Source organism: Capra hircus, chromosome 21 (genome assembly GCF_001704415.2).
Source record: "Capra hircus breed San Clemente chromosome 21, ASM170441v1, whole genome shotgun sequence".
NCBI classification, from domain to species: Eukaryota; Metazoa; Chordata; class Mammalia; order Artiodactyla; family Bovidae; genus Capra; species Capra hircus.
The window spans coordinates 66,896,088-66,921,849 of NC_030828.1; the positions used below are offsets into that span (position 1 = coordinate 66,896,088).

The 25,762-nt window shown below is 52.1% G+C and overlaps 1 protein-coding gene across 2 annotated transcripts in view; it reads right to left on the reverse strand.

Moving 5' to 3' along the window:
* CDC42BPB (CDC42 binding protein kinase beta) overlaps window positions 1–25,762 on the reverse strand; it is a 104,894-nt gene that overhangs the window by 11,216 nt on the left and 67,916 nt on the right. For both annotated transcript variants that reach the window (XR_001919862.1, XM_018066054.1), the window contains exons 9-26: window positions 24,743–24,822; window positions 22,620–22,786; window positions 22,422–22,541; window positions 21,534–21,667; window positions 20,927–21,169; window positions 18,812–18,922; window positions 17,567–17,811; window positions 17,392–17,497; window positions 16,890–17,014; window positions 16,407–16,512; window positions 9,636–9,784; window positions 8,283–8,377; window positions 6,526–6,605; window positions 3,441–3,530; window positions 3,084–3,161; window positions 1,783–1,888; window positions 1,142–1,278; window positions 481–620 (exon numbers count right to left, since the gene is read on the reverse strand). Coding sequence is in view for 1 of the 2 variants with exons in the window: in XM_018066054.1 (XP_017921543.1) it covers window positions 481–620; window positions 1,142–1,278; window positions 1,783–1,888; window positions 3,084–3,161; window positions 3,441–3,530; window positions 6,526–6,605; window positions 8,283–8,377; window positions 9,636–9,784; window positions 16,407–16,512; window positions 16,890–17,014; window positions 17,392–17,497; window positions 17,567–17,811; window positions 18,812–18,922; window positions 20,927–21,169; window positions 21,534–21,667; window positions 22,422–22,541; window positions 22,620–22,786; window positions 24,743–24,822 (2,312 nt within the window). In the remaining variant the exon portion in view is untranslated. The remainder of the gene's footprint in view (window positions 1–480; window positions 621–1,141; window positions 1,279–1,782; window positions 1,889–3,083; window positions 3,162–3,440; window positions 3,531–6,525; window positions 6,606–8,282; window positions 8,378–9,635; window positions 9,785–16,406; window positions 16,513–16,889; window positions 17,015–17,391; window positions 17,498–17,566; window positions 17,812–18,811; window positions 18,923–20,926; window positions 21,170–21,533; window positions 21,668–22,421; window positions 22,542–22,619; window positions 22,787–24,742; window positions 24,823–25,762) is intronic.

Consider the following 25,762-nt stretch of genomic DNA (forward strand, 5'->3'; position numbering starts at 1 on the left):
GCCCTGTTTCTTAACTGGCTTAGTCTTCTCACAGCCCCAGGCCTCACAGCATTGCTATTCTGCCCATTTCAGGGAGTGGGACGTTTACGGGGGGCTCCGCGTTTTCCTGTGTCGATGGCAGGAGGGAGCTGACGAGGCACGGGGGGTTGTGAGAGGTGCCGCTGAGCGGACGCGGTGGCCACAGGGAATCAGGGCTCCCAGAGGCAGAGCACACAGGCCACCCCAGGCTGCACGGTGCGTGGGCTGTATTCTCTTTGTTCCGGGGTACATAGTTTTCTCATCAGATGCCTATTTGGCAAATCATTCAGGGCAAAATCATCAATAGCAGGAAAGTTTCTAGTGGGCCCGTTACAGGGTGGCATGACGACTAAGGATGTGAAGGAAGGAACAAGGTTAAAGACGACCAAGCAGCGAACCCCCGCTGTAAGATACGCAGGTCAGGTGACACGCCCAGGACGAGGGCAGGCCGCACACACTGACCTGAGGTCCAGGACTTGGCTGGCCAGGACACCGGGCTGGGCGGACTTGCCCTCGGGCAGGTCGTACAGGAAGAGCCTGCAGTCACAGACCACCGCGAAGGCTCGCTGCCACCCCTTCTTCACCCCGGTTGGTTTGGGGATCTGCAGATCAAAGTGACCGTGTCCCGCAGGGCCAGGGCACCAGTCGCAGGCAGTGGAGAGGCAGGCCCGGGAGAATTCTTGGAGGTGGCTGCCGTGCCGGGGTCCACCCCGGCTGCTGCTTGGCCGGCCCCAGGAAAGCTCAGGACGCTGCTGGGGAGGAGCCCCCCATCACCGACAGGGTTGCAGGGGACAAGGTGGGTGGCTCAGCGTGGGCGTGCTCACAGCAGACGTGGCGTGTGGTGGAGTGCTGGGCCCGGCACAGCGCCTTCAAATGGCACTGGGCTTAAAAGTCCATCAGCCCAGGAGGTGGGACAAGGGGCCTTGGATGGGTGCTTCTGCGGGGTCCAGAGGACCCCAGGAGGGCAGGGCACGCGGAACCGGCACATGGGGCAAAGGGATGGATTTCCAGCGCAGCTGGGCGGGGCTGTGGTCGGCAGGCTGGCTGCCTGCTGGAGCATGGCTGTGGGCCAGCGCAGCTGGGCGCGGCTGTGGCCGGAGCATGGCTGTGGGCCACATCCTACCTTCACGTAGCCCTTGTAGGCTGTTCCTATGCCTCTCTGCACGTCCACACCTAGAGGCCGCTTGGACTGCTCGGGGGGGATGGGGCACACCTGGGGGGCGCGGTCTTTGCAGGACACGTGGCAGGCAAACGAGCACACTGCAAAAGCACGGGATGTGCTGTGAGACCCGCACCCCCGAAGCAGCGGCCGCGGCGGATGTGTGGCACCCCCAAAAGGGAACAGTTCCCATGGACGCGGGGCCGATTAACTTCTCTGCACACTCATCGGCCCCGGCACAGGGCAGGCACACGACTCGGAGGCGTAAATTGCTAGTAATGACAGACCCGGAAGAACAGAGGCCACATGGCGATGCTTCTCTCTAGACGACTTGCTAGTGAAATATTTTAAAGCTCTTTTTTTTACTCTGTTTTCCTTTCCTTTGGAAAACAGATGTGGATGTTAATTTTACAGCAAACAAGGATGAGCAGGTGCCCTGGCCGCCCCGGAGCAGTGTACTGTCCGCTGTAGCAGGACTTCAACCGCGGCTGGGCCCGGCTCAGCCAACGGAGGAGCCTGCGGGGCCCCCTCCCGGTGGGGCCACCCCAGGCTCCGGGACTTCACCACCCCCGCCCCTCGCCCTCGCGGCGGGCAGGCGCACTCACCATCGCAGGCATAGCCCTGGCGGACCAGCCCCACCATCAGGGAGGTGCAGTGGCTGCACTGCGTGGGGCTGGAGAAGGACTTGACGCTCAGCTGGTGCGCCTTCGGCTGCAGGAAGGACATCGGGGGTGAGACAGGGAGGTGAGCATGGGGCTGCCTACTTGGGAGCAAACGTTCAACCTCTGGGGCGCGACCTCGAGAGGCTGAATCTCGTGCTTTCACCATGAGGTACGTGGCTCCCAGGGGTGCCATCCACGGAGAGGCTGACCCAGAGAACGAGCCCACATGCGCCTCCCACAGCGAGCACCCTCGCTGCCCACACTGGCGAGGCTGGGGGGTCGGGGTGGAGACACCACTGATAACACACTGGCGTGAGCCCCTCGCCTGCAGGGGCTCCAGGGCTGGCCTGGGCCACATTTTGGGGTGCACAGCCCTGCCACAGCAGCTCATTCCTCCCAGGAAGAGTCTGGAAAAACCCAACACTCCTCACTGGGAGAGCGGACAGGGGACGATGGACAATGGAGAGAGCGCCACAGCGCTGGTGAAGCTCAAGGCAGCAAAGGGGAGGGACCAGCGCCCTTCAGGGCACATTGTGCTGCCATTTGCCAGAACGAGGGCTTGACCAGCACGAAGCCCAGAGCCCAGTCTGCTCTCTGCCTCCCTGAGAGCTGCAAGCCCAAAGCCTGGCTGCAGGCTAGACTCAAATGAAACCAAGCCTCCTGTCTCTAGCAGGCATGGCTGTCTGCATCTTTCGCCTTAAGAGAGGCTGTGCCTACATTAAAGAAGGAAAGCACCCAGCACATGAGGCCAGATGCCTGCTAGACTGGGAACCTAGGACCTCATCACACCTGAACGTCGGGCTCAGCTTTCCAAGATACACTGACGAGCAGAAGTTAGGAAATGGCACTTTCAGCAGCTTTCCATTTATGTGGGGGGGAAATTGCCTCCCATAAGCCACATGGTTCTCTAGAGCCCGAAGTGCAACCAGATACATGGGAATACACGTGAAGCAGGGACTTAACAGACACTTAACAGAGAGCGGCACTCTATCGGGGAAGGAGATGCGGTCTGGGGAGAGAGGGAAGAGGACCGGGGAGATCAGACTCTGAAATTTTCCAATTAAAATGCATTCATGTGTCACTGGTTTAATTAAGAAAACACAGGGTCCTGACACTTTATGGCTCAACACACCACTCAGAACAAAACATTACTGTGTAAACGAAAACATTCAGTTCGGCTTGTTTACACAAAGTTGCCTAAAACCAAGAAACACCCCCGCCCCCCAGGGAAGAGGAAGCCCTACCTTTGGTCCCGCCAGAGCGAGGGTCTGTGCAGTGGGCAGTGGTGCGGCAGGCAGCCTCTGAGGGGCCCGGGCCATGTCCTGAGGACAAGCGGGGACAAGTGAGCAGCGTCCAGCTCAGCGCACGCCTCACTCAGCAGCACTGATTAGCAGGAACCGTCCTGCGGTCTCAATCTACTGTGCTGTCGGGGACGGCAGTGGAGCTACCCTTGGCAGGCTGAGGCCCCAATGGGAATTCTCGAACGAGGCCACCTCAGAGGGACAAGCTGTCAGGGTAGTGCCTGTGAGGGTCCGTGAGACGCGCAGACATGGGGAGGGGGGCAGAGCCCGGCTCTTGGGGGTCGACAGGGCGATGCTCACCTCCTGCTGCTCTGCGCCCCCAGCCACAGAGGCCGCTAAGGACGCCTCTGGCTTTGGAGCTTGTGTTTCTTGCTCACTAGTGGAGCTGGTCTGAAAACAAAGGCAGAGAGACACTGTGGGGATAAGGGAACTCATCCTGCAGAAGTCAGAGGCTAACTGCACGTTCTTCATTTAAAAAGTGCGTTTGGACCTGGGATCCCAGCCCAGACTCATTCCTGCAGTATCCCACCACGGACCCCATCTCACTCACAACTGTCTTGCCTTCCCGAGACCACTGCCCTCAGCGTCCTGGGGTGGGGGCGACCATGAGGGAGGGTTACCACCGAGGCCTCACCCTCCAACCGCCCAGGAGCCCTAAGCTGAAGTAGCCACGGGCTCCAGAACCTCGTTTCTGGGACCGAGAATAAATTCTAACATCAAAAAGGGCTGTGGACCTATGACCAGAAGGAGGAATTTCCCTTTAAGTTCCATGACACAGGGAAGCAACGCTTGGTTCTAAGATTTCAAGACTCTCAAATTACTTTCACAAGCTGAAGCTAAAGCCACATTCTAAAACCACCTACAGATGACCTCAGGAGCGCTCCTGACTCGAACATTCCCTCGTCACCAGCAACTGTGTTTTACGAACACACACAATTTACGTAGCCTTGTCAACAGGTGACCCAGGGTAGCTGGGCAGGCAGTTTCACACTGAAATCCCATCGAACTGCATCAGAGAAACACTTTCCACTGGCTTGAATTAACCAGGCTGCTGCCTAAGGAGCCAAATTCACATGGGAAGCAGGGTGTGCACAGAAACACATGCGTGACTACGTACTGCGATGTGTAAATCTGTAAGCACACTCGTAAGGGAAAGGCCAGATCAATTAGCCACAGATGTAAGCAACTTTCCCCCATAAACGAGGTACATAAATGAGTTAGTGCTGCATTTTTAGATAAACGAAGGGCAAAAGAACATTTCGTAATCTAACTGTAGCCGAGGAGCAGCCCACTGGTCTCATTTAGCTGGACAACTGATCTAAAGGGTGCAGGCGGGGTGGGGAGGGGCCGCACTCGGAGCGATGAGGGCGGGCCCCACGCTGGCCGTGACTGACCTCCTCCCAAGAGGCTGGCAGAAAGGATGTGCGGGAAGAGACAGAGCCCTTGCTTGTGACAGACAGAGGAATGAAACCAGTGTTTCCACCTGAGACAGACCTCCAGGAAAACCTACTGCTTCAGTGCTGTGGCCAGCATTTTAGTGTGAACTACAGCTTCGCACGGGGAAGGCAGACCAGGAGCTCCTATCAGAAGATTCTCAGGTCTGCAAACCCTCCTAACACCCTGGACTCTGACCAAGGAGCTTTTCATCAGTAACTGTTCCTCCTACTTAAGTCACGGGGTAGCGAGGGACGAAAATTAAACGTGAAAAACAGCAGAAGTGCTGGCTACAGGGGACGGGGTCTAGGGTCACGCGCAGCCTGCCCCTCTGGCTGCCCCCGGTGACAGGAGGGACATGCTAGAGACCACCTGGCCCGTGGCCTGCCGCTGTCCACGAGCTCTAGAGAAAGGCCACCCCATCCTGGCCACGACCTGAGTCTCAGCCTCTTGGGAGTCTGTGTCTGGCCCTGCAGTGCTGGGAGGAGACACGGGGCTGACCAGCAGCGTGTGTCTGGAAGAGCTGCTAGCGTGAAGTATTTGCTTCTTAAAAACTGAGGACTTACGGGAAAAGGCGACATCACACATTCGAGAAAAACCCCTCTTGACAGGTGCATGTAATAGGTGGGTGCCCAGAATGCACCCCCAGATCTGTGAGCAACACAAATCTGCTTGGGTCTTGTAACAACTGGGCTAGGCTAGGATCACGGTGGTCTGCTAACCCGTGGATGACCACTGGTACCTCCTGAGTCCCGCTGGGGCAGGTCCACAGACACCACCTCCACCTGAGGGCCAAGAAGCTTAGCATCCCCAGTGCTGAGCCAAGCGGCCTCCACTCGCAGGAAGCACATACCATCTCCGGTACAGAGTTCACATCAAAACATCCAACCCATGTCTAATCAAGAGGAAGAGTGGAGGACAATCTACAAGACAGCCGGTGTGGACACTACAAAAATATCAGAGTGATAAAGGGGGGTGAGGTGGGGGCCGTGACTCCAGATGGAAGGAGACCAGAGAGGCGCTGGCTCCTGGGCAGAGGGGGGGCAGCTGTGCAAACCATCCCTGCGGGGGGGGGCGGCCCTGTGCTCAGTGACCTCAGCAAAGAAGCACCAGACAGTTTAGTGTCTGGGGGTCACGATGCCTGCAACTCGTGCTCAAAAAACTCCGAGTGTATACGAGAGAGGGAGAGAGCAATGGGCAGAATGCCAGGCGAGAGGCACATGTATGTTCGCCGTGCCACTTTCAGCCTTCCTGCAGGTTTACAGGGTTCTGGTAAAAAGGAAACAAAAGCAACGACAAACACATCAGAGGCCCCGTTAGTGAGACCTGAGGTCACTATGTTCACTGGCTCATCTCAGGGGTGGCCAGGAAGGGTCCACCCTGCAGTTTGGGGAAAGAAGGACCGACTGCCCCATCTCCAAGGGCCGAGGAGGACGGGCCCAGCTGCTCCCGGGAGCTGCTTCCCGTCACGGGCGCTCTGGCTGCCTCCGGTGCAGTCACCCCGAGTGGAGGCCTGAGCTGCACCACTAAGACCTCCACAGGGGCCTGGAGCCGGGCTGTTCTTCCATACCACCCACCCCACCCATCGGCGAGTCTGCACAGAAGCCACTGAAGGGGTAATGTGACCGGCTGCAGGGGGAGAATGTGTGTTTTAAAAACTGTCTGAAACACTCACTACCCAGGCGGAGGCTGGCAGGGGTCTCCTCCCTGAAGGTGCCAAGCACCTCCTTCACCCCATGTGATGTGAGGGAGTGGGGACACTTCTCTGGGCACACTTCACGCACCTTAACCGTCTCACACCTCACGCATTCAGCACCCCCGGTCAACAGCCGAGACAACTGTCTCATGTCAGCTTACTGCTATGTTTGCGGTCACAGGTAGCCAAACCATATTAAACTATCAATATTTCTAATTTATCGTAAATTCATCTGTCACTTAAAAAAACACTTACTCTAAATGTCAGATCATGTGCAAGAGGTGCAGTGTTGAAATACTCAAAAATAGAATCCTGAAAATCTGGAAGTTTGAGTCCTGTAAGAATAAAGCAAGACTTGTCAAGGTACAAAATTTAAGACTGTTTCTTAAGCTTTATGGGAAGAATCAGTATCAAGACAGCGATTCTCTGTAAGTGAACTAACAAATACGATGCGATTACAGTAAAAATACCATTAGACTTGCCCCAGAGCTGGACATCCGGAGCAACCAAGAAGACTACCTGGGGGTCTCTAAGATGAGGGGGTAGGAGGGGAGGAGGCCTACCAAGTACTAAGGCAGATTCACTGAAGCACATGTTCTAATTAGAAGCAGGGGTCCTGCCCATCGACAATGAACAAGGTGGAAACCCGGAAACAGCTCTCAGCCCCCATGGCAACTCATCTCATCTATGGTGAGACTGACATCTGAAGTCAGCATCGAGAGGAACTTTTAATAATTGGCATCAGACAACTAACAAGTCTCAGAAAAAAAGACAGAATGGGTCCTCCTCAAACTCTATGTCACAGTAACTTTCCAATGGATCAGTAATCTAAATTTTAAAAATGAAGTCACAGAAGTATCTGAAGAAAACATGGGTGAATTACTTGAACAACTGGGGACTTGGGGAATATTTCCCTATAACTTAAAAATGGGAAAAAAACTAACAAATCTGAAACATAAAAATTAAAATAGCAAAACAAAATGAAAACAGTAACAAAAAACACCTAATGCTTCGCAAAAAAAAAAAAAAAAAAAAAAAAATCAGGCGGCTTCCCTGGTGGCTCAGTGGTAAAGACTCTGCCTGCCAACGCAAGAGCAGCCAGAGCAACGAGAAGCCTACCGCGTGGGCTCCTCAGCAATGAAGGCCCGGCACAAGGACAGACAAAATTAAAAATAATAATAATAGTAAGCCAAGCAAAAAGACAAAAAGACAAACTAGGAAAATTATTTGCAACTTTCGTCAAACAAAAGACTCTAGCCCTCAACATATAAACAGCTTCTAAAAATTAAGAAAAAGCCACAATCTGAACTTTTACAGATGGACAGAAAATACAAATCCATAAACCACAGAGTGAGGTACAAACTGCCCTCAAACACATGAAAAGATGCACAACCTCACTTGTTAAGAAATGTGAATGTGGTGCCACTTCTCACCCGCTCCGAGTGAGGTCACCCCTGGTGGGTGAGGCTACAGGGCAGGGACCCCCACCCGCCCTGTGCCGGGGACACAGACCCACAGCCTGGGAGCAGAGCCCAGAGCCAGCACAGCTGAGCCTGAGTGTGCACACGCTCACTCTCCACCAGCAGCCCTGCAGCAAATGTCGCACGCACATGGCACGCCCCGCGGCAGGAGACTGCAGCGGCAGGACACCCAGCGGGTGCTGTGCCGAGCCGGCTGCACAAAGGACTCGGGCCAGCCAAGGGTCGTGGCCTCGCCTGAGCACAGGACAGGGCAGGGCAGGCCTCTATGAGGCCTAATGATACAGACACAGGCACCTGCTTTATATTTTCAAGATGGAACAAAGGAAGAATACACCGGAAACCGCGGCTGCCTTTTTGGGAGGCATCTTTGGACATACCCTATTCCAGAATTTGGGCTTTGGGATTAGGGTAAGCGCTTTCCTTATAGAACTAAAAACCACTAAAATGAAAAGAAATTAAATCTAACATAAAACCATTTCATTAAAAAAGGTTTGTATGTAAACAATTCAGAAGCTTATGATCCTAATTTACCAGTCTCTGCTCTAAACTTTTCTTCCATCTTCTTCTTCAAAATTTCCATTTCTTCTAGCAGCTCTCTATTTTTGGCTTCAGAATCCTTTAGTTTGCTAGAATACAAAATAAAAGGCTTTAAGTGCCCTGAGCTCAGGTCATCTCTGTGCTGGTTCAGTGTGTCAAGTAGCTAGGTTGGTGGGGGTGTGTGGGTGTGTGTCTGTGTCTGTGTGTGTGTCCGTGTATGTCTGTGTGTGTGTTGGGGGGGCTGCTACTCCCAGGTGTCTGAGAAAGCACCCAGACCCACTGGATGGACACTCAAGCCCACTCTCAGCATCAGCTGCTGCTCACTGCATCATGGATCATACACGAGCTTCACTTTAAAAGTCACAGTTTACAAACTGTATCTCATGAGGCCCTAATGGGGTCTCCGACGGCCCCTACCTCTGAGGACCCACAGCTCAGTCACTCAGCTGTCAGGCCCCCAAATGTCTTCCCCAGAATGAGCACGACAGTGGGCCATGCCGAAGAGCCGCACCACTGCACGCGCAGCGGGGCCTCTGCTCCCAGCGTGGCGAGGACAGGCCAGCGCAGGGCCCAGCGGACCCAGGGGGGAGGCGGGCAGCAAGCCTCGCTCAGAGCCCTGTACTGATCACAGTGACACTAGGAGAACCGGTCACCGCCTGCCCCTCACCCCGCACTGTGAGGTCGGGGGTGGTACATGCGCTCGCCTCACAGGGAGGCTGGAAGGGTCATGTGCTTTCATAGAATGACAGTCTCACAGCAGTTCCAAGCACAGAGGCAGTATATTTAAATAGCAGCTGTTACCATGATTAGTTTTTCAGCCCCAAACTGACACAATGTCCTGTTAGTGACACCATCACTTCCAGGTCACCCCTCCATGAAGACGTGTCAGGGCTTAGCCAACCACGTGGACAGGTCCACCACAGGCAGGGCAGCCCAGCTTTCTTAAGGCTGCAGGTCATTACAGATCATGAGGAACAAAACGGAACCCCCAGACGACGGGCTCTCACCAAGCATCTGCTGAACTCACTGCCTTGTCAAACAGTGTTTTCTATGACTGCTTGAAGATGGGGAAAAAATTCTGAATATTTTAGTGTGTGATTTTACCTTTTAAAGAAAACAGCGCTAAGCTGAAGAGGTGGACAGGAAGGCCGGAGAGGTGTCCATGGACATGCGGGTCCTGCCACCCAGCTCAAGGTGGCAAGCACCCCGTTCACACTCAGAAAGAAACAGACGCTTCAAAACTGCAGACTCACACACGCTCATTCTGTCCTGAAAACCCTGCACGTGCTCATCCGTGCCCCAGAAACAGCACTCTGCTCGTCCCAACAGCCCCGGATTGGCAGGCACCTTTCAAACGAGAGGTTCACGTCCTTGACCTTCCTCAGCTCCTCCTGCACGAGCTGCTTGGCCCGGATCTCCGCCTCCAGGGCTGACTGCAGTTCCAGCCGTGCAGACATGTCCAGCTTCTGACTGCGGCGAACTTTCCAGAGGGGGTCCTGCAGAAGTGGTTTCAGATGTTAAAACACATTCTGAACCAACTCACTCCTTTAACAACATTAATACTAACAGGTAATTTATCTTCTTTGAATCTTAAGACTTTATTATTATATTTAAATATTAACTCTCAGATGTTATTAAAGTCCATGGGACCCAATTATAGTTTTGGTATTTTGTGACTTTTTTCTTAGAGGTCTTCTAAAGAATAAAATTTACTTTCTTAAAAATAAAACTGAGTTGATAGGGTAATTTCTCTACATGGTTCCACTACACTCTGTAAAAGAGTAATTTAAGCTATATTCTAGGATCAGAGTTACTCTCGTTTTTCTACATCCTGAAACATCGTGCCCTGTTATCATCCTAGTAACTACATCATTAAAAGACTAAACTAATAAGAGAAAGGAAGCGCGATGGGATGAACTGAAGGATGAGGCTACAGTGAAATACACCAGTTGAGGACAGCATTCTTTCTTACTGAGACTCCAGATGTATCTCACTGACTTTCAAGTGTATAAGAGAAATCTGGAGAGACTGTCTTGCTGGCTTCTATTTACATTTTCATTGAAAACAGTTAAGAATTTTTCATTTTTCCTCCGCAGGAGTAAAGTGGAGACGGGGGTGTGGGGAGCACAGTGGGGCGCCACCTAGAGGCGACGGAGGGACCAGCCACAGGGAGGCTCAGGTTACCAGACCCAGAAGGAAGTAGGTAAAGACTTTTGAGGATGGAGCGGCGAGCTGCACGGCGCTGGAGCGGCCAGCGGCCGAGAGGAGATACCCTACGTCCAAGGTCAGAGAAACCCCAGTAATATGGTAGGATGCTGAGAGGGCATCAAAGAGCAGACAGACAGAAACCACGATCACAGAAAACTAACCAATCTGATCACAGGGACCACAGCCTTGTCTCACTCAATGAAACTGTGAGCCATGCCATGCAGGGCCACCCAAGACAGACAAGTCATGGTGGAGGGTTCTGACAAAATGTGGTCCACTGGGGAAGGGAGTGGCAAACCACTCCAGTATTCTTGCCTTGAGAACCCCATGAACAGTATGAAAAGGCAAAAAGATATGACACTGAAAGATGAATTCCCCAGGTCAGCAGGTGCCCAAAATGCTACTGGAGATCACTGGAGAAATAACTCCAGTAAGAATGAAGAGACGGAGCCAAAGCAAAAACAACACCCAGTTGTGGATGTGACTGGTGATGGAAGCAAGATCTGATGCTGTTAACAGCAGTATTGCATAGGAGCCTGGGATGTTAGGTCCATGAATCAAGGAAAATTAGAAGTGGTCAAACAGGAGACGGCAAGAATGAATGTTGACATTTTAGGAATCAGCGAACTAAAATGGACTGGAATGGGTGAATTTAACTCAGATGACCATCATATCTACTACTGTGGGCAAGAATCCCTTAGAATAAATGGAGTAGGCATCATAGTCAACAAGAGAGTCCGAAATGCAATACTTGGATGCGATCTCAAAAACGAGAGAATGATGTCTGTTCGTTTCCAAGGCAAACCATTCAATATCATGGTAATCCAACTCTATGTCCCAACCAGTAACGCTGAATAAGCTGAAGTTGAACCGTTCTATGAAGACCTACAAGACCTTTTAGAACTAACACCCAAAAAAGATGTCCTTTTCATTATAGGGGACTGGAATGCAAAAGTAGGAAGTCAAGAAACGCCTGGAGTAACAGGCAAATTTGGCCTTGGAATGCAGAATGAAGCAGGGAAAAGACTGAGTTTTGCCAAGAAAATGCACTGGTTATAGCAAACACCCTCTTCCAACAACACAAGAGAAGACTCTACACATGGACATCACCAGATGGTCAATACCGAAATCAGACTGATTATATTCTTTGCAGCCAAAGATGGAGAAGCTCTATACAGTCAACGAAAACAAGACCAGGAGCTGACTGTGGCTCAGATCATGAACTCCTTATTACCAAATTCAGACTTAAATTGAAGAAAGTAGGGAAAATCGCTAGACCATTCAGGCATGACCTCAATCAAATCCCTTATGATTATACAGTGGAAGTGAGAAATAGATTTAAGGCCCTAGATCTGATAGATAGAGTGCCTGATGAACTATGGAATGAGGTTCGTGACATTGTACAGGAGACAGGGATCAAGACCATCCCCATGGAAAAGAAATGCAAAAAAGCAAAATGGCTCTCTGGGGAGGCCTTACAAAGAGCTGTGAAAAGAAGAGAAGCAAAAAGCAAAGGAGAAAAGGAAAGATATCAGCATCTGAATGCAGAGTACCAAAGAATAGCAAGAAGAGATAAGAAAGCCTTCTTCAGCGATCAATGCAAAGAAATAGAGGAAAAGAACAGAATGGGAAAGACTAGAGATCTCGTCAAGAAAATTAGAGATACCAAGGGAACATTTCATGCAAAGATGGGCTCGATAAAGGACAGAAATGATATGGACCTAACAGAAGCAGAAGATATTAAGAAGAGGTGGCAAGAATACACAGAAGAACTGTACAAAAAAGATCTTCACGACCCAGATAATCATGATGATGTGATCACTAATCTAGAGCCAGATATCCTGGAATGTGAAGTCAAGTGGGCCTTAGAAAGCATCGCTACAAACAAAGCTAGTGGAGGTGATGGAATTCCAGTTGAGCTGTTTAAAATCCTGAAAGATGATGCTGTAAAAGTGCTGCACTCAATATGCCAGCAAATTTGGAAAACTCAGCAGTGGCCACAGGACTGGAAAAGGTCCGTTTTCATTCCAATCCCAAAGAAAGGCAATGCCAAAGAATGTTCAAACTATCACACAATTGCACTCATCTCACATGCTAGTAAAGTAATGCTCAAAATTCTCCAAGCCAGGCTTCAGCAATACGTGAACCGTGAACTCCCTGATGGTTCAAGCTTATTTTAGAAAAGGCAGAGGAACCAGAAATCAAGTTGCCAACATCTGCTGGATCATGGAAAAAGCAAGAGAGTTCCAGAAGAACATCTATTTCTGCTTTATTGACTATGCCAAAGCCTTTGACTGTGTGGATCACAATAAACTGTGGAAAGTTCTGAAAGAGATGGGAATACCAGACCACCTAACCTGCCTCTTGAGAAATCTGTATGCAAGTGAGGAAGCAACAGTTAGAACTGGACATGGAACAGACTGGTTCCAAATAGGAAAAGGAGTACGTCAAGGCTATATATTGTCACCCTGCTTATTTAACTTCTATGCAGAGTACATCGTGAGAAACGCTGGACTGGAAGAAACAGAAGCTGGAATCAAGATTGCTGGGAGAAATATCAATAACCTCAGATATGCAAATGACACCACCCTTATGACAGAAAGTGAAGAGGTGCTAAAAAGCCTCTTGATGAAAGTGAAAGAGGAGAGCGAAAAAGTTGGCCTAAAGCTCAACATTCAGAAAACGAAGATCACGGCATCCGGTCCCATCACTTCGTGGGAAATAGATGGGGAAACAGTAGAAACAGTGTCAGACTTTCTTTTTTTGGGCTCCAGAATCACTGCAGATGGTGACTGCAGCCATAAAATTAAAAGACGCTTACTCCTTGGAAGAAAAGTTATGACCAACCTAGATAGCATATTCAAAAGCAGAGACATTACTTTGCCAACTAAGGTCCGTCTAGTGAAGGCTATGGTTTTTCCTGTGGTCATGGATGGATGTGAGAATTGGACTGTGAAGAAGGCTGAGCGCCGAAGAATTGATGCGTTTGAACTGTGGTGTTGGAGAAGACTCTTGAGAGTCCCTTGGACTGCAAGGAGATCCAACCAGTCCATTCTGAAGGAGATCAGCCCTGGGATTCCTTTGGAAGGAATGATGCTAAAGCTGAAGCTCCAGTACTTTGGCCACCTCATGCGAAGAGTTGACTCATTGGAAAAGACTCTGATGCTGGGAGGGATTGGGGGCAGGAAGAGAAGGGGACGACAGAGGATGAGATGGCTGGATGACATCACGGACTCGATGGACGTGAGTCTGAGTGAACTCTGGGAGATGGTGATGGACAGGGAGGCCTAGCGTGCTGCGATTCATGGGGTCGCCAAGAGTTGGACACGACTGAGCGACTGAACTGAACTGGACTGAACAGGCAAATCTGGCCTTGGAGTACAGAATGATCAGGGCAAAGTCTCATAGAGTTTTGCCAAGAGAACGCACTGGTCATAGCAAACACCCTCTTCCAACAACACAAGAGAAGACTTTACACATGGATATCACCAGATGGTCAACACCGAAATCAGACTGATTATATTCTTTGCAGTCAAAGATGGAGAAGTTCTATATAGTCAGCCAAAACAAGACTGGGAGCTGACTGTGGCTCAGATCATGAACTCCTTATTGCCAAATTCAGACTTAAATTGAAGAAAGTAGGGAAAACCACTAGACCATTCAGGTATGACCGAAATCAAATCCCTTATGATTATACAATGGAAGTAGATTAAAGGGATTAGATCTCACTAGAGTGCCTGATGAACTATGGATGCAGTTTCATGACAATGTGCAGGAGACAGGGATCCAGACCATCCCCAAGAAAAAGAAATGCAAAAAAGCAAAATGGCTGTCTGAGGAGGCCTTACAAATAGCTGTGAAAGAAGAGAAGCGAAAAACAATGGAGAAAAGGAAAGATGTATCCGTTTAAATGCAGAGTTCCAAAGAATAGCAAGGAGAGATAAGAAAGCCTTCCTCAATGGTCAGTGTGAAGAAATTGAGGAAAACAATAGAATGGGAAAGACTAGAGCTCTCTTCAAAAAAAATCAGAGACAGCAAAGGAACATTTCATGCAAAGATAGGCTCAGTGAAGGACAGAAATGGTACGGACCTAACAGGAGCAGAAGACGTTAAGAAGAGGTGGCAAGAATACACAGAAGAACTGTACAAAAAGAGATCTTCACGACCCAGATAATCACGATGGTGTGATCACTTACCCAGAGCCAGACATCCTGGAATGTGAAGTGGGTCTCAAAAAGCATTACTACGAACAAAGCTAGTGGAGGTAATGGAATTCCATTTATGCTATTTCAAATCCTAAAAGATGATGCTGTGAAAGTGCTGCACTGTATATGCCAGCAAATTTGGAAAACTCAGCAGTGGCCATGGGACTGGAAAAGGTCAGTTTTGATTCCAATCCCAAAGAAAGGCAATGCAAAAGAATGCTCAAACTACCGCACAATTGTATTCATCTCACACGCTAGTAAAGTAATGCTCAAAATTCTCCAAGCCACGGTTCGAGAATATGTGAACCGTGAACTTCCGGATGTTCAAGCTGGTTTTAGAAAAGGCAGAGGAACAAGAGATCAAATTGCCAACATCCGCTGGATCATTGAGAAAGCAAGAGAGTTCCAGAAAAACATCTATTTCTGCTTTATTGACTATGCCAACGCCTTTGACCGTGTGGATCACAATAAACTGTGGAAAATTCTGAAAGAGATGGGAATATCAGAGAACCTGACCTGCCTCTTGAGAAACCTGTATGCAGGTCAGGAAGAAACAGTTAGAACTGTATATGGAACAACAGACTGGTTCCAAATAGAAAAAGGAGTACGTCAAGGCTGTACACTGTCACTCTGCTTATTTAACTTATATGCAGAGTACGTCATGAGAAACACTGGGCTGGAAGAAGCACAAGTTGGAATCAAGATTGCCGGGAGAACTATCAATAACGTCAGATATGCAGATGACACCACCCTTATGGCAGAAAGCAAAGAACTAAAGAGCCTCTTGATGAAAGTGAAAGAGGAGAGTGAAAAAATTGACTTAAAGCTCAACAGTCAGAAAACTAAGATCATGGCATCTGGTCCCATCACTTCATGGCAGATAGATGGGGAAAAAATGGGAACAGTGGCACACTTTATTCTTTGGGCTCCAAAATCACTGCAGATGGTGACTGTAGCCATGATATTAAAAGACAGGTCAGTCTCCCCGGACCCTGCCTCAAACCAGAACATGGAATAAACTGCGTGTTCACAAAGTTTAATTCTAGCTGTGATTCCAATGAAGCTGTTCCGCTTTCCCTGCACTCTTACTCTGTGAGTCTCACAAGGTAAGTCACACGTGCGTGTTTTAACAAGGGGGACAGAGGAGGAGAGAGGGACCAGCACTACCAGCCTGGCGCTGGCCACGCTCCGCGCTCGCAGAGTCACATCGGCCACCGGACAGTGGATCATCACACTAACAAAGCACCCTCTACCAGGGTGGAGCGCCGTCCCAACTCGAGCCTGCTGACTCAGCAGGGATTTGCCAACCAGATGAATGGTGGCGAAGCAACCTGTGATTCCCTGACAACTGACAAGGTGCTAGCAGCAGGCGGTAACGAATCCGCCTGCCAATGCAGGGGACATGGCTTTGACCCCTGGTCTGGGAAGACCCCACCTGCTGCAGAGCGGCTACACCCATGCGCCACAGCTACTGAAGCCTGTGTGCCCACAGCCCATGCTCCACAGGAGACCTGCTCCAGCAAGAGGCCACGCACCAGACTAGAGAGCAGACCACACTGCCAGAGACCCCGCATAGCCGTCAGTTCCTAAATCAGAAAAAAGGCGCAGGCCTCATAGCAGCCTCTCCCATCACTCAACTCACATTAAGGTGGAGCCCCTAAGCATCACAAAGCCACACAGATGCGGCTTCCAGACCCAGACCCACCAGCGTTCTTGATCCCAGACTGGAGCTCCTCAGCGTCTCGAGCTCTTCGGTCATCTTAGAGGCCAGGGCCTGGAGGTAGCCCCGGGCGTCCTTCTCGTCGCTGACCCTAGAGGGGAGGGGCCGTCCTGTGAGGGGGCGCTGCCCGCTATCCCTCCTCCAGACACGGAGGTCCCGCACCTCGCCACCCAGGCACCGTGACCTCTGACGCCTGGTCAGGACAGTCCCAGCTCACTCTCTGGACTCCTGGAAGCTCTGCTCTGTCTCCGCATGCGGGGCCAGCCCGACCCACACCGCGGACCACGTGGGGTGCTGCCTCCCACCTGCAGTCCCACATCACGGTCACTGGACAGAACTGCTGCCCCTGGATGTTACTTATCCGGGGGAGCCTGAGGTGAGCAGGGTACCGAGCCCGCAGAGGAGCAGTGTGAGTTGTGGAGGCGGGCCAGCAGCTGGGGAACTGTGACCAGGCCCGCAGGCACGTACCACTGGATGATTTCCGCAATCTGGGCCTCCCAGTGGGCGACCGACTCCTTCTTGGATGCCAGATCCTGCAGCTCATCCTCCAGCTGCCTATTCTGAGCCGTGAGCTTATCCACAAAGGAGCATAGCTGGCAGGAAACAGTCGGGACACACGACTTGTTACTCGTTTACACGTGACGTCAGCACCGCAAAACTACAGGCTCTTTCGAAGGGTCTTCACGTTTTCTTTCACTGTTATGAGGGTTTGCCAACCTAACTTCCAGTGTGGGGTTCCTGGCCATATGTAACTTAAGCCCCACTTCAACAGAAATATGAGTGTCAAAGTGATCAGAGCTAGTGGTTACAGGTAATCAACAGCTTGTAACTAAATGAAAACATCCCACTTTAAAGGCCAAACATATTCTATCATTTAGAAATTAAGTTACTTGAAACACCCAACTTCTAAGACTCAAGAGTGAAAAGAACGGCAGCTCCCACAGAGCGGCACTCAGAGCCCTTCAATCACCTTCTCGTTCTCGGCAGTCAGCTTCTTGTTCTCCTCGAACAGCATCGCCCTCTCCCGCTCGTATTTGTCCCTGACGGTGCCCACGGCCTCCTCCATCTCGCTGTGCCTGAGGATGCAGGACGGGCGTCAGGGCCCCGGCCAGCTCGCCCCCGCCTGCCCCGCGTGGCGCACTCACCGCTCTCGCCTGGACTTCTCCAGCTTGTCCTTCAGCATCGTGACCTCTCTCTGCAGGGCCAGCTGCTGGCTCTCGGAGTCGTGCACCTCTTTCTTCACGTTCTTCACCTCTAGCACGTGGGAGGCCTCGCGTCTCACCAGCTCCTCTTCATAAAACAGGACTTTCTTCTCGAGCTCAGACTTTATCTTGGAAATCTCCTGCTGATGTTCTAGGGTGGCACCTGGCCCGCGGCCCCCCTGCTTCATCTGAGGGCAAAGGTTCGGACAGATCACAAATCTCTGTGTCCTCCTTGAGGGCCCCGTCTCACCCCGCCCAAGACAGACACAGTAAGCGCTCCCAGCGGCGGGCACCGATCCATCCCCCACGGCTGCAGGGCAGGCTTTGCAGGGGTGGGGGGCTCTGCCCTGGGAAATCCAGATGTGCCTGGGACCCTGAGGCCCTCTGACGTGAGTGGCCCTCAAGGTCCCCTCGCGCGGTCTATTCACTCACACCAGAGCATTCTCTGGAGGGCCGTGAGTCAGGCACCTCCTGCTGACAGGGTCACACAGGGTTTCTGCTGTCACGGGCGGTTATGTGGGCACTGAGCTGTCAGGCTAGGAGGCTCTTGAGCGTGGGGGTGAGGGGTGAGGAGAACGGGGTGGGGGGCGAACTGCACGAGGCTGGAGAACAGGAGGGCATCGGGGAGGCTGAAGGGAGGGGTCGGGGTTATTTGAGAACTGCAGGAAGCCATCAGCAGCCAGTAGAGATGTGATGGGCTCCGACTCTGGAGTGACAAGCTGCCTGGAGAGGGCAGACTACAGAGGTGAAGAAAGGGACTGGGAGACGCAGTCATGGCACCAAGTCTAGGCGAAGGGCCAGCTATGAGAGGGAGGAGACTGCTGTCTGTCTCCATTTCACAGATGAGGAGGACAAACTCAGAAAGTGGAGGCCTGTATCTGAGGTCTCTCAGCTAACAGGGAGCACCTACAGCCCCACCCCACCTCAGCCCCCTGCAGATGACCAGCAGGACATGGGCTGTGAGGAGCTCTTCCAGAATGACCAGCACTGAATTCACAGACCAAGACACAGAGAAAGCAAGAGGTGTTGGGGTATGAGGGCTGGCTCAAGGTCAAGTGAAGGATCTGGTTCTGAAAAGTGAAAAGCTCCCACAAGCTTCCACGTCGGGTTCCCAGGACTCCCACCCAGCGGCCGCCATGGACCACGGCCTGCCCCGCTCCCTCGGTGAGGAGAGACTCGCCGTGCTACCTTGAGGGCCTCGAGCTCGCTCTCCACTTGCTTGGAAAAGTTCTCACTGTGCTCCCGCAGCTTGCGCTCCTTGGAGGCCTCGGCCACCGCGTCTTCAAGCTGCGCCTCCAGCTGAGGAAGGAGAGAGCGCTGCTTACCACCGCCCGCCAGTTCCACCGTGGCTGGAGCCCTCCCAGGGAGGCAGTCCCAGGGAACCGAGCCTCCAGAAAGCTTCCTGATTCTTCACACTCCCTCAGATTCCATCACTAGTTAATGGCTGAGAAATAACACTTCTGGACTTAACTGGAATGGCTGGTTAGCTTAAATTCTAATTTAAACAGATACACTGAAACTAAATTTTAAGAAAAGATACAAGTTCATGAAAACAGGGACTTCTGATGCCTGCAGAACACAGATTCATTGTCCAAAGGGGAGATTCCAAACACACACAAGGGTGGACAGAGTAACGAGGTCTGTGTACCATGACCCTGCCTCAAGCTGAGCACCCCGGGCCCAGCTGCTTCGGCTGCAGGGTTACCCCCAGAACCGGAAGGGCTGTGCCCAACCAAGGGTTCACTGAAGAGAGTTGTAGTTGGCTGTAATTATTAACACAAATGTCCTGGGGCTGCACAACCAAATGTCTAAGAAGAAAACAGAGGCATCTTGAAGCCAAAGGACAAAGAGCCCTAAACATGAATGGAGCGGAACAGGTGTTTCCAGGCCCTCCCGGCAGTTCATCGAGGGGACCCAGCAAATTTATAGGCAGGGCTGCAGGAGACGTGCTGCCTGTTAAGAGCACAACATGTGGAACCATCGAGGAGGGCAGTTCTCAAAGCGGGGTCCTGAGGCCCTGGAGGCTCTGCAAGGCCTTCCTCCTCTAATTCCCCATCTTAGGAGCTAGATTTTCTTCATGTAAATTATACAGAAAAGGTTATCACTACAGATAACACAGAAACACATATGAGAACCTGGGTGCTTTCTACTAAATCAAACATTAAAGAAATGCACAAAAATGATCATGGCATACAGTTCCATCACTTCATGGCAAATAGATGGGGAAACAATGGAAACAATGAGAGACTTTTATTTTCTTGGGCTCCAAAAATCACTGCAGATGGTGACTGCAGCCATGAAGTTAAACTATGCTTGCTCCTTGGGAAAAAAGCTATTAAGAACCTAGACAGCATATTAAAAAGCAGAGACATTCTTTTACCAACAAAGGTCTGTCTAGTCAAAGCTATGGTTTTTCCAGTAGTTGTGTATGGATGTGAGCTAGACCATAAAGAAGGCTGAGCACTGAAGAATTGATGCTTTTGAACTGTGGTGCTGGAGACTAGTGAGAGTCCCATGGACTGTAAGGAGATCAGTCCTGAACATTCATTGGAAAGACTGATGCTAAAGCTGAAACTCCAATTCTTTGGGCACCTGATGCAAAATACTGACTCCTTGGAAAAGACCCTGACACTGGGAAAGAGTAAAGGCGGGAGGAGAGGGGCTAACAGAGGATGAGATGGTTGAACGTATCACCGATGGACATGAGCTTAAATAAGTTCCTGGAGTTGGTGATGGACAGGGAAGCCTGGTGTGCTGCAGTCCACAGGGCGGCAGAGAGTCAGGCATGACTGAGCGACTGGACTGGACTGAATCAGTCTGGTTATGTTGGACATGTTTCAGTTCTAACTTCTAAAGTTGTTAAACATTAAGGCCTGTAACCAAATATACAAAAGCTCCCTGGGGCCTTGATGACCTTTTGAGTGTCAAGGATCCTAGAGTCAGTCTCAGAACGCTGCCCTGGGCTGAGACTGGCCCTCCACCCACTTTGAGCCTTCAGTTCTCGGAAGCCATGCCACATCACATCACAGCGCATTTCTATGGTACTTTTTGGGCACAAAGCCGTCTACTTTACTCTAAAACTTTACTACTACAGAGACCTGTTTTAATAATTTCACAAATATGTATGAAGGGCTGAGAACTACAAGATAAACACTTGGCAGAGCAACTTACTTGGCTTCACGTGAAATTTAAGATCTAGTTTACTTCCCAGTGATTTACAGGATGCAGCCCGAGCTCTCAAAGCCACCTTACTGGGACCCTCCAGACACCCCATCCACACGGCCCGACGCCCTGAGACACTACCTCCTTCCGGCCCTTGTCGGCCCTGCGGACCTCCTGCCGCAGTGTGTCGATCTTCTGCATGGCCGCCTCCACCTCCTCCTCTCGGTCCCGCAGCTGCCGTGACACCTTCTGCTTCTGGGAGCGCAGCTCGGCCATGCGCTCGTTGAGCTCCGAGAACTCCTGCAGTGCCAGCTTCCGCTGCTGGTGGGCGTCTTTCAGCTCCCGGGCCTGGGACTTCAACCGCTCGGAAGCCTCGATCAATTGCTGAATGCAAAGAGTTACAGGCTGTTTACGTTTGCCTAACAAGGACCGCAAGGTGAGAAGCATCACCTGTTGCTGTGTCAAGGAGTTGAAGTGACAGCAAATGCTGGTGAAAGGCTGCAGCCTTGGCCCCGAAAACTGAGCTCCCCGGGAAGGCCCTCTGTTAGCCCCAGCACAGCCGGAAGGCTACCCGGGCCCAGGGAGCCCGTGAGGCGCCCAAGCTTGCCTGGCTCGGGAATCCCGACCTCTCCGGTGTCATCACACCATCACAGAGGCAGATGAAGGCCTGCAAGTCTCCGATGTCCCCGTGAACACAACCACACACTCTGTGAAGCCACGCACTTTCCCCACAGATGGGCCCGCCTACCTTGTGGAGGTCCTCCTTCTCCTGCCGTACCACGCGGTACTGCTTCTCCAGGCCCTTCAGCCGCTGTGCGGAATCCTCGTGCTCCTGGCGGAGAGTCACCGTGTCCTCGAGCTGTCGCTCCAGCCTACTGGAATCTGAGCAAAACAGGAAACAAGCCAGGTCCCTTACACGCGCACGGCCGCCGGCACAGCTGACAGACCCCCCAGACTTGGCTCTGACGCGTGTCCACACCCTCTCCCCGGGGCGCCTGTAGCGTCGTCTCTCCCTCGCTCCCCTGTAACGGGTGAGCACAGCTGGGCAGTGTGGGAGGGTCTTGGTGAGTAAGGCACTCAATGGCAGCCTTTTCTCAGATCAGGATGGTGGGTCCCAGAAGGAAGCAGAGAGACAGCCACTGACTTGGGTTTGATTTGAAAGGAATCAGGTGTAGCACCGACCCACAGGTCAGGCTAAGGGCTGGGACTTAACAGTGCCCTGAATCCTCAGGAAGCTCTGATAACTGGGAGCCACGGAACATGCACTCTGGTGACCCCAGATTCAGCATTTAACACTGGAGGGGAAACCCAGCCGCGGGTGAGAGCTCCAGAAAGAGAGCGTTATGGCAGTTCTGCCTCGGAGTGACAAAGAGGAGAATTAACAGGGAAAAATGTAAATACTCTGAGAGATCATATATAAAGCATTGACTCTAACAGCTCAAATCAGTTCCTATAGTGTTAAAGTTAGGCACATTAGATAAATCATTTAAAATAAACTGGCAAAACACCAGAACTCTTTGCTAAAGTTCAACTTTTTTCCTGCATTTCCATCCAATGGAAAGGACCCCGAGAATGTTTTTTGCAGAAAGGAAGATCCGAGAACAGAGACTAAGCAGGGTGACCTTGGAACACTCACCTGCCATCTTATTCTTCAAACGTTCGATCTCTTCGTTCAGCCGTTTGATCTCTTTGTCCCGGGCTGCGCTGCCCAGGGCCCGGGCTGAACCGTGGAGGGACTGGACGGTCTGCGTGGACTCTGGGGAGGAGATGCGTGTGAGGGCTGTGGGGGGCGGGCCGTGGGGGGCAGTCCCCGCGCAGAGGCCCCACCCCTCACCCTGCAGCTTCCGGCTCAGCTCCAGCCTCTCCTGCTCCAGCCTCCGGATGCGCCTCTCGTAGGCCTCCACCTGCAGGCTGGCCTCCAGATCGCGCTGCACGCCCTCATCTCTGGTCAGTGTGCTGGACTGCAGGATGCTCTTCAGAGAACCCCGGTCAGAGAAGCAGCTGCAGATAAAGCAACAGCGTGTTCTCACCCACGGAGACTTTACAAGGACTTCATTAGTGTTTAGAAACTTCCTGGGGTAAAAGATAAGCCTTTTCAAACTGGTAAACAAAATCACCTGTGAAAAGACTTTGTTGTTTATGGAGCCAAATGAGACAAGAGTCTTCTTTACTGCAAGCCACTGGGTGACAATGGGCAGTGAGAGGGCTGGTCAGATAGACCGCCTCTGCAGGGCTGGAAAGTATGATTTTCTTTCTTTCTTTCTTTTATTGAAGTACAGTTGATTCTGGAGAAGGAAATGGCAACCCACTCCACTATTCTTGCCTGGGAAATCCCACGGACAGAGGAGCCTGGTGGGCTACAGTCCGTGGGGTTGCAGGAGTTGGACATGACTTAGTCACTGAACAAACGACGTGGATTCAGTTCACTGCGAGGGCACAGAGTGTAATCTCTAAGTCACCGTGCACACCTAACCAGGAGCTGAAAGAAGAAGGCCTCCTGCACGAGGGCCTGGGCTGGCGGGGCTGCGGGCAGAGGCGCCCTGACGCTCAGCGGCGACTGCGGCACAATGAGGGGCGAGTGTGCACTGGCTCTGCCCTCACCAGGACCGTCCCCTCAGTCTTTGGGGCTTGTCGCCCCCTGCAAACTGTCAACACCCTACATGGCTCCTGCAAATCCAACCCCTGGACCAGCACAGCCAAGGTCCTCACCAACCAGCAGCAGCTCACGATACGCCTCTCCATGAGCACACGCTGACGCAGATTTGGGCCAAGGAAGGTTCTCTCCATCGGAGCTGAACTTGGGGACAAGCCACTTAGCTCCTCTTGCTTTTAAAGTGATGACAACGTCAGGAGCGTTTCTGAGTTCTACACAGTGAGTGAGTGTGCACACACATACACAGAAGGGCAGTCAGGGATGCTTTTCTGAGTTCTACAGTGAGTGCATGTGCACACATACACACACACTCTCTCACAGAAAGGCCTGGCTGGTGTTTCTCAAAGGTGGCCCAAAGGTGCTGGGCCAGCCAGCACTGCTGGGGTCTGTTTCAGGAAGAGGTCCCTGGGTCAACCTGCCAAACCTGGAGCCTCGCTGGGGGCCCAGGGTCCACAGGTGTGACAGGCACCCAGTGAGCTGAACGCGGTGGAAGGGTCTAGAGCCTCTGCAGAGGGGCTAATAAGTCAGCATGCCCAGCGTACCCAGAACGCCTCCACTGGGCTGGAAGGCAATCACTCTGGCCTAAGCGCTACTAACTCCAGCATCTGACACCTGAAGAGAGCTTTCACAAGCTTGGGCAGAAGTAGGCCACTTCCATAGAAATTTATCCCAATTCAGGCACCCGCAGCTGGAAGCAGCCAGGAACCAAGCTCAGTGGCCTCACTCCAGGTGCTGAGGCAGCCCCATCTGTCTTACTTTACTGCCTTTCTTCCTCAGCCCCCTCTTCTCGGCCCAGGGTCCTTTTAAAATCGAGTCAGAGCACCACAGGCACCACAGCTCTGCAGAGGCCCTGGAGACAGGCCACACACGGCCCCAGCCAGGGCTCCCGGGGCTGTGCTCACAGGCGGGGCTTGGCTCTCATCTACAGCCCCGCCCCGTGCCCCGGGAACCCTGTGGCTGCTGCAAAACTCCCCACGAAAGCCAGCAGAGCCTGGACGGAGTGGACACTCAGCCGGGGTGGCCAGACACCCCGCCGCTGGCCAGGGCCCCCGGTGTCCCACCTGGGCAAAGCCCGTCCAGTTGATGACCGGCAGGGGTCGGGGCCAGCAAACCAGGGCCTGTGGGCCGAGCCCCAAGTGAGGTAAGAACGGCTTTTCCATTTTTAATGGGTTGTTAAAAGAGAAGCTCCCTCAAGCACGGAACACGTCAGAGTCCCCGGCTCTGATGAGGCTCAGCCCCACATGGAAGCTCCCCCACCCCACGGGGAGACCCCCACCCGCGGGGGCAGGCAGACGCAGACGCACCTTTCCGTGGTGAACGTGAACCCGATGAACGGCAAGTGCAGTCCAGAGAAGCCCGCGTGAGAGCCAGGAGGCAGCACTTCCTGCACGAGAACACGCGCGGTGTGAGCGAGACTGTGTGCAAACCAGCGGAGAGTAGGGGGAGAGTGCTCCAGGGGAGCCACCGGTGCACAGGAGCCCCATGGGGCCTCCCACAACGCTGCCCTCTTCACTCCCGGCTTGGGCCGGAGCGCGAGGCCCTGAAGGGGCTCAACACACTGCTTCTGAGACAGCGATGCTCAGGCTGAAGTGGGATCAGGTAACTGCAAACCTTCTAAAGCGGCAGGAGCTGCCGCTCACCGTGACCCTGAGCAGGGGGAACGTGGGGCGCAGGCAGGGGCACTGGGTTCCTGCCCTGAAACAGGCCGCAGGCAGAAGTGGGGTCTGGAACCCAAGGGGAGACTGTTTTATATGGGTTTACTGCTATTTTTCAGTTTGAGGATCCTTCTCTATTAAAAAAAAAGCAAAGTTATTTACCTGGGAAATTTCAGTGTGGAAATAACGCTTATCTGAAGTTCAGGAAAAATCCTTTCAACAATAATATTAATACTTTCCTCAGTCTTTTCTCACATCATCTAAAGTTCCACTCTTATTTTACTAAGAAAGAGCCTCTAAAGCCTCTAAATCAGTTTTCTTTTCCCTGGTTAAACTTCAGTTTCTCTATCCCCAAGACTCATGTATAGAGTAACGCGTACTGAATGTTGAGTCTGATGAGACCAAAATAATGTCACAACACATGAGCAAAACTCTCCGGACCCAAAAGGTACAATGACGAACTCATCAGAGGCCCCGTAAGATGAGGTCAGATACCAGATGGGCCCCACGGCCAGCATCCAACATGGAAAACCCACAATCTGAGACATCAGCGCCTCAAAACTGGCCTCATCCCTGTTGCTCCCGACCTCCGGCCATGTGAACAAACGGTCATGCACATGCTGAACACACGTGTGAGCAGAAGAGCGGACATGTCCTCGAGCACAGGGA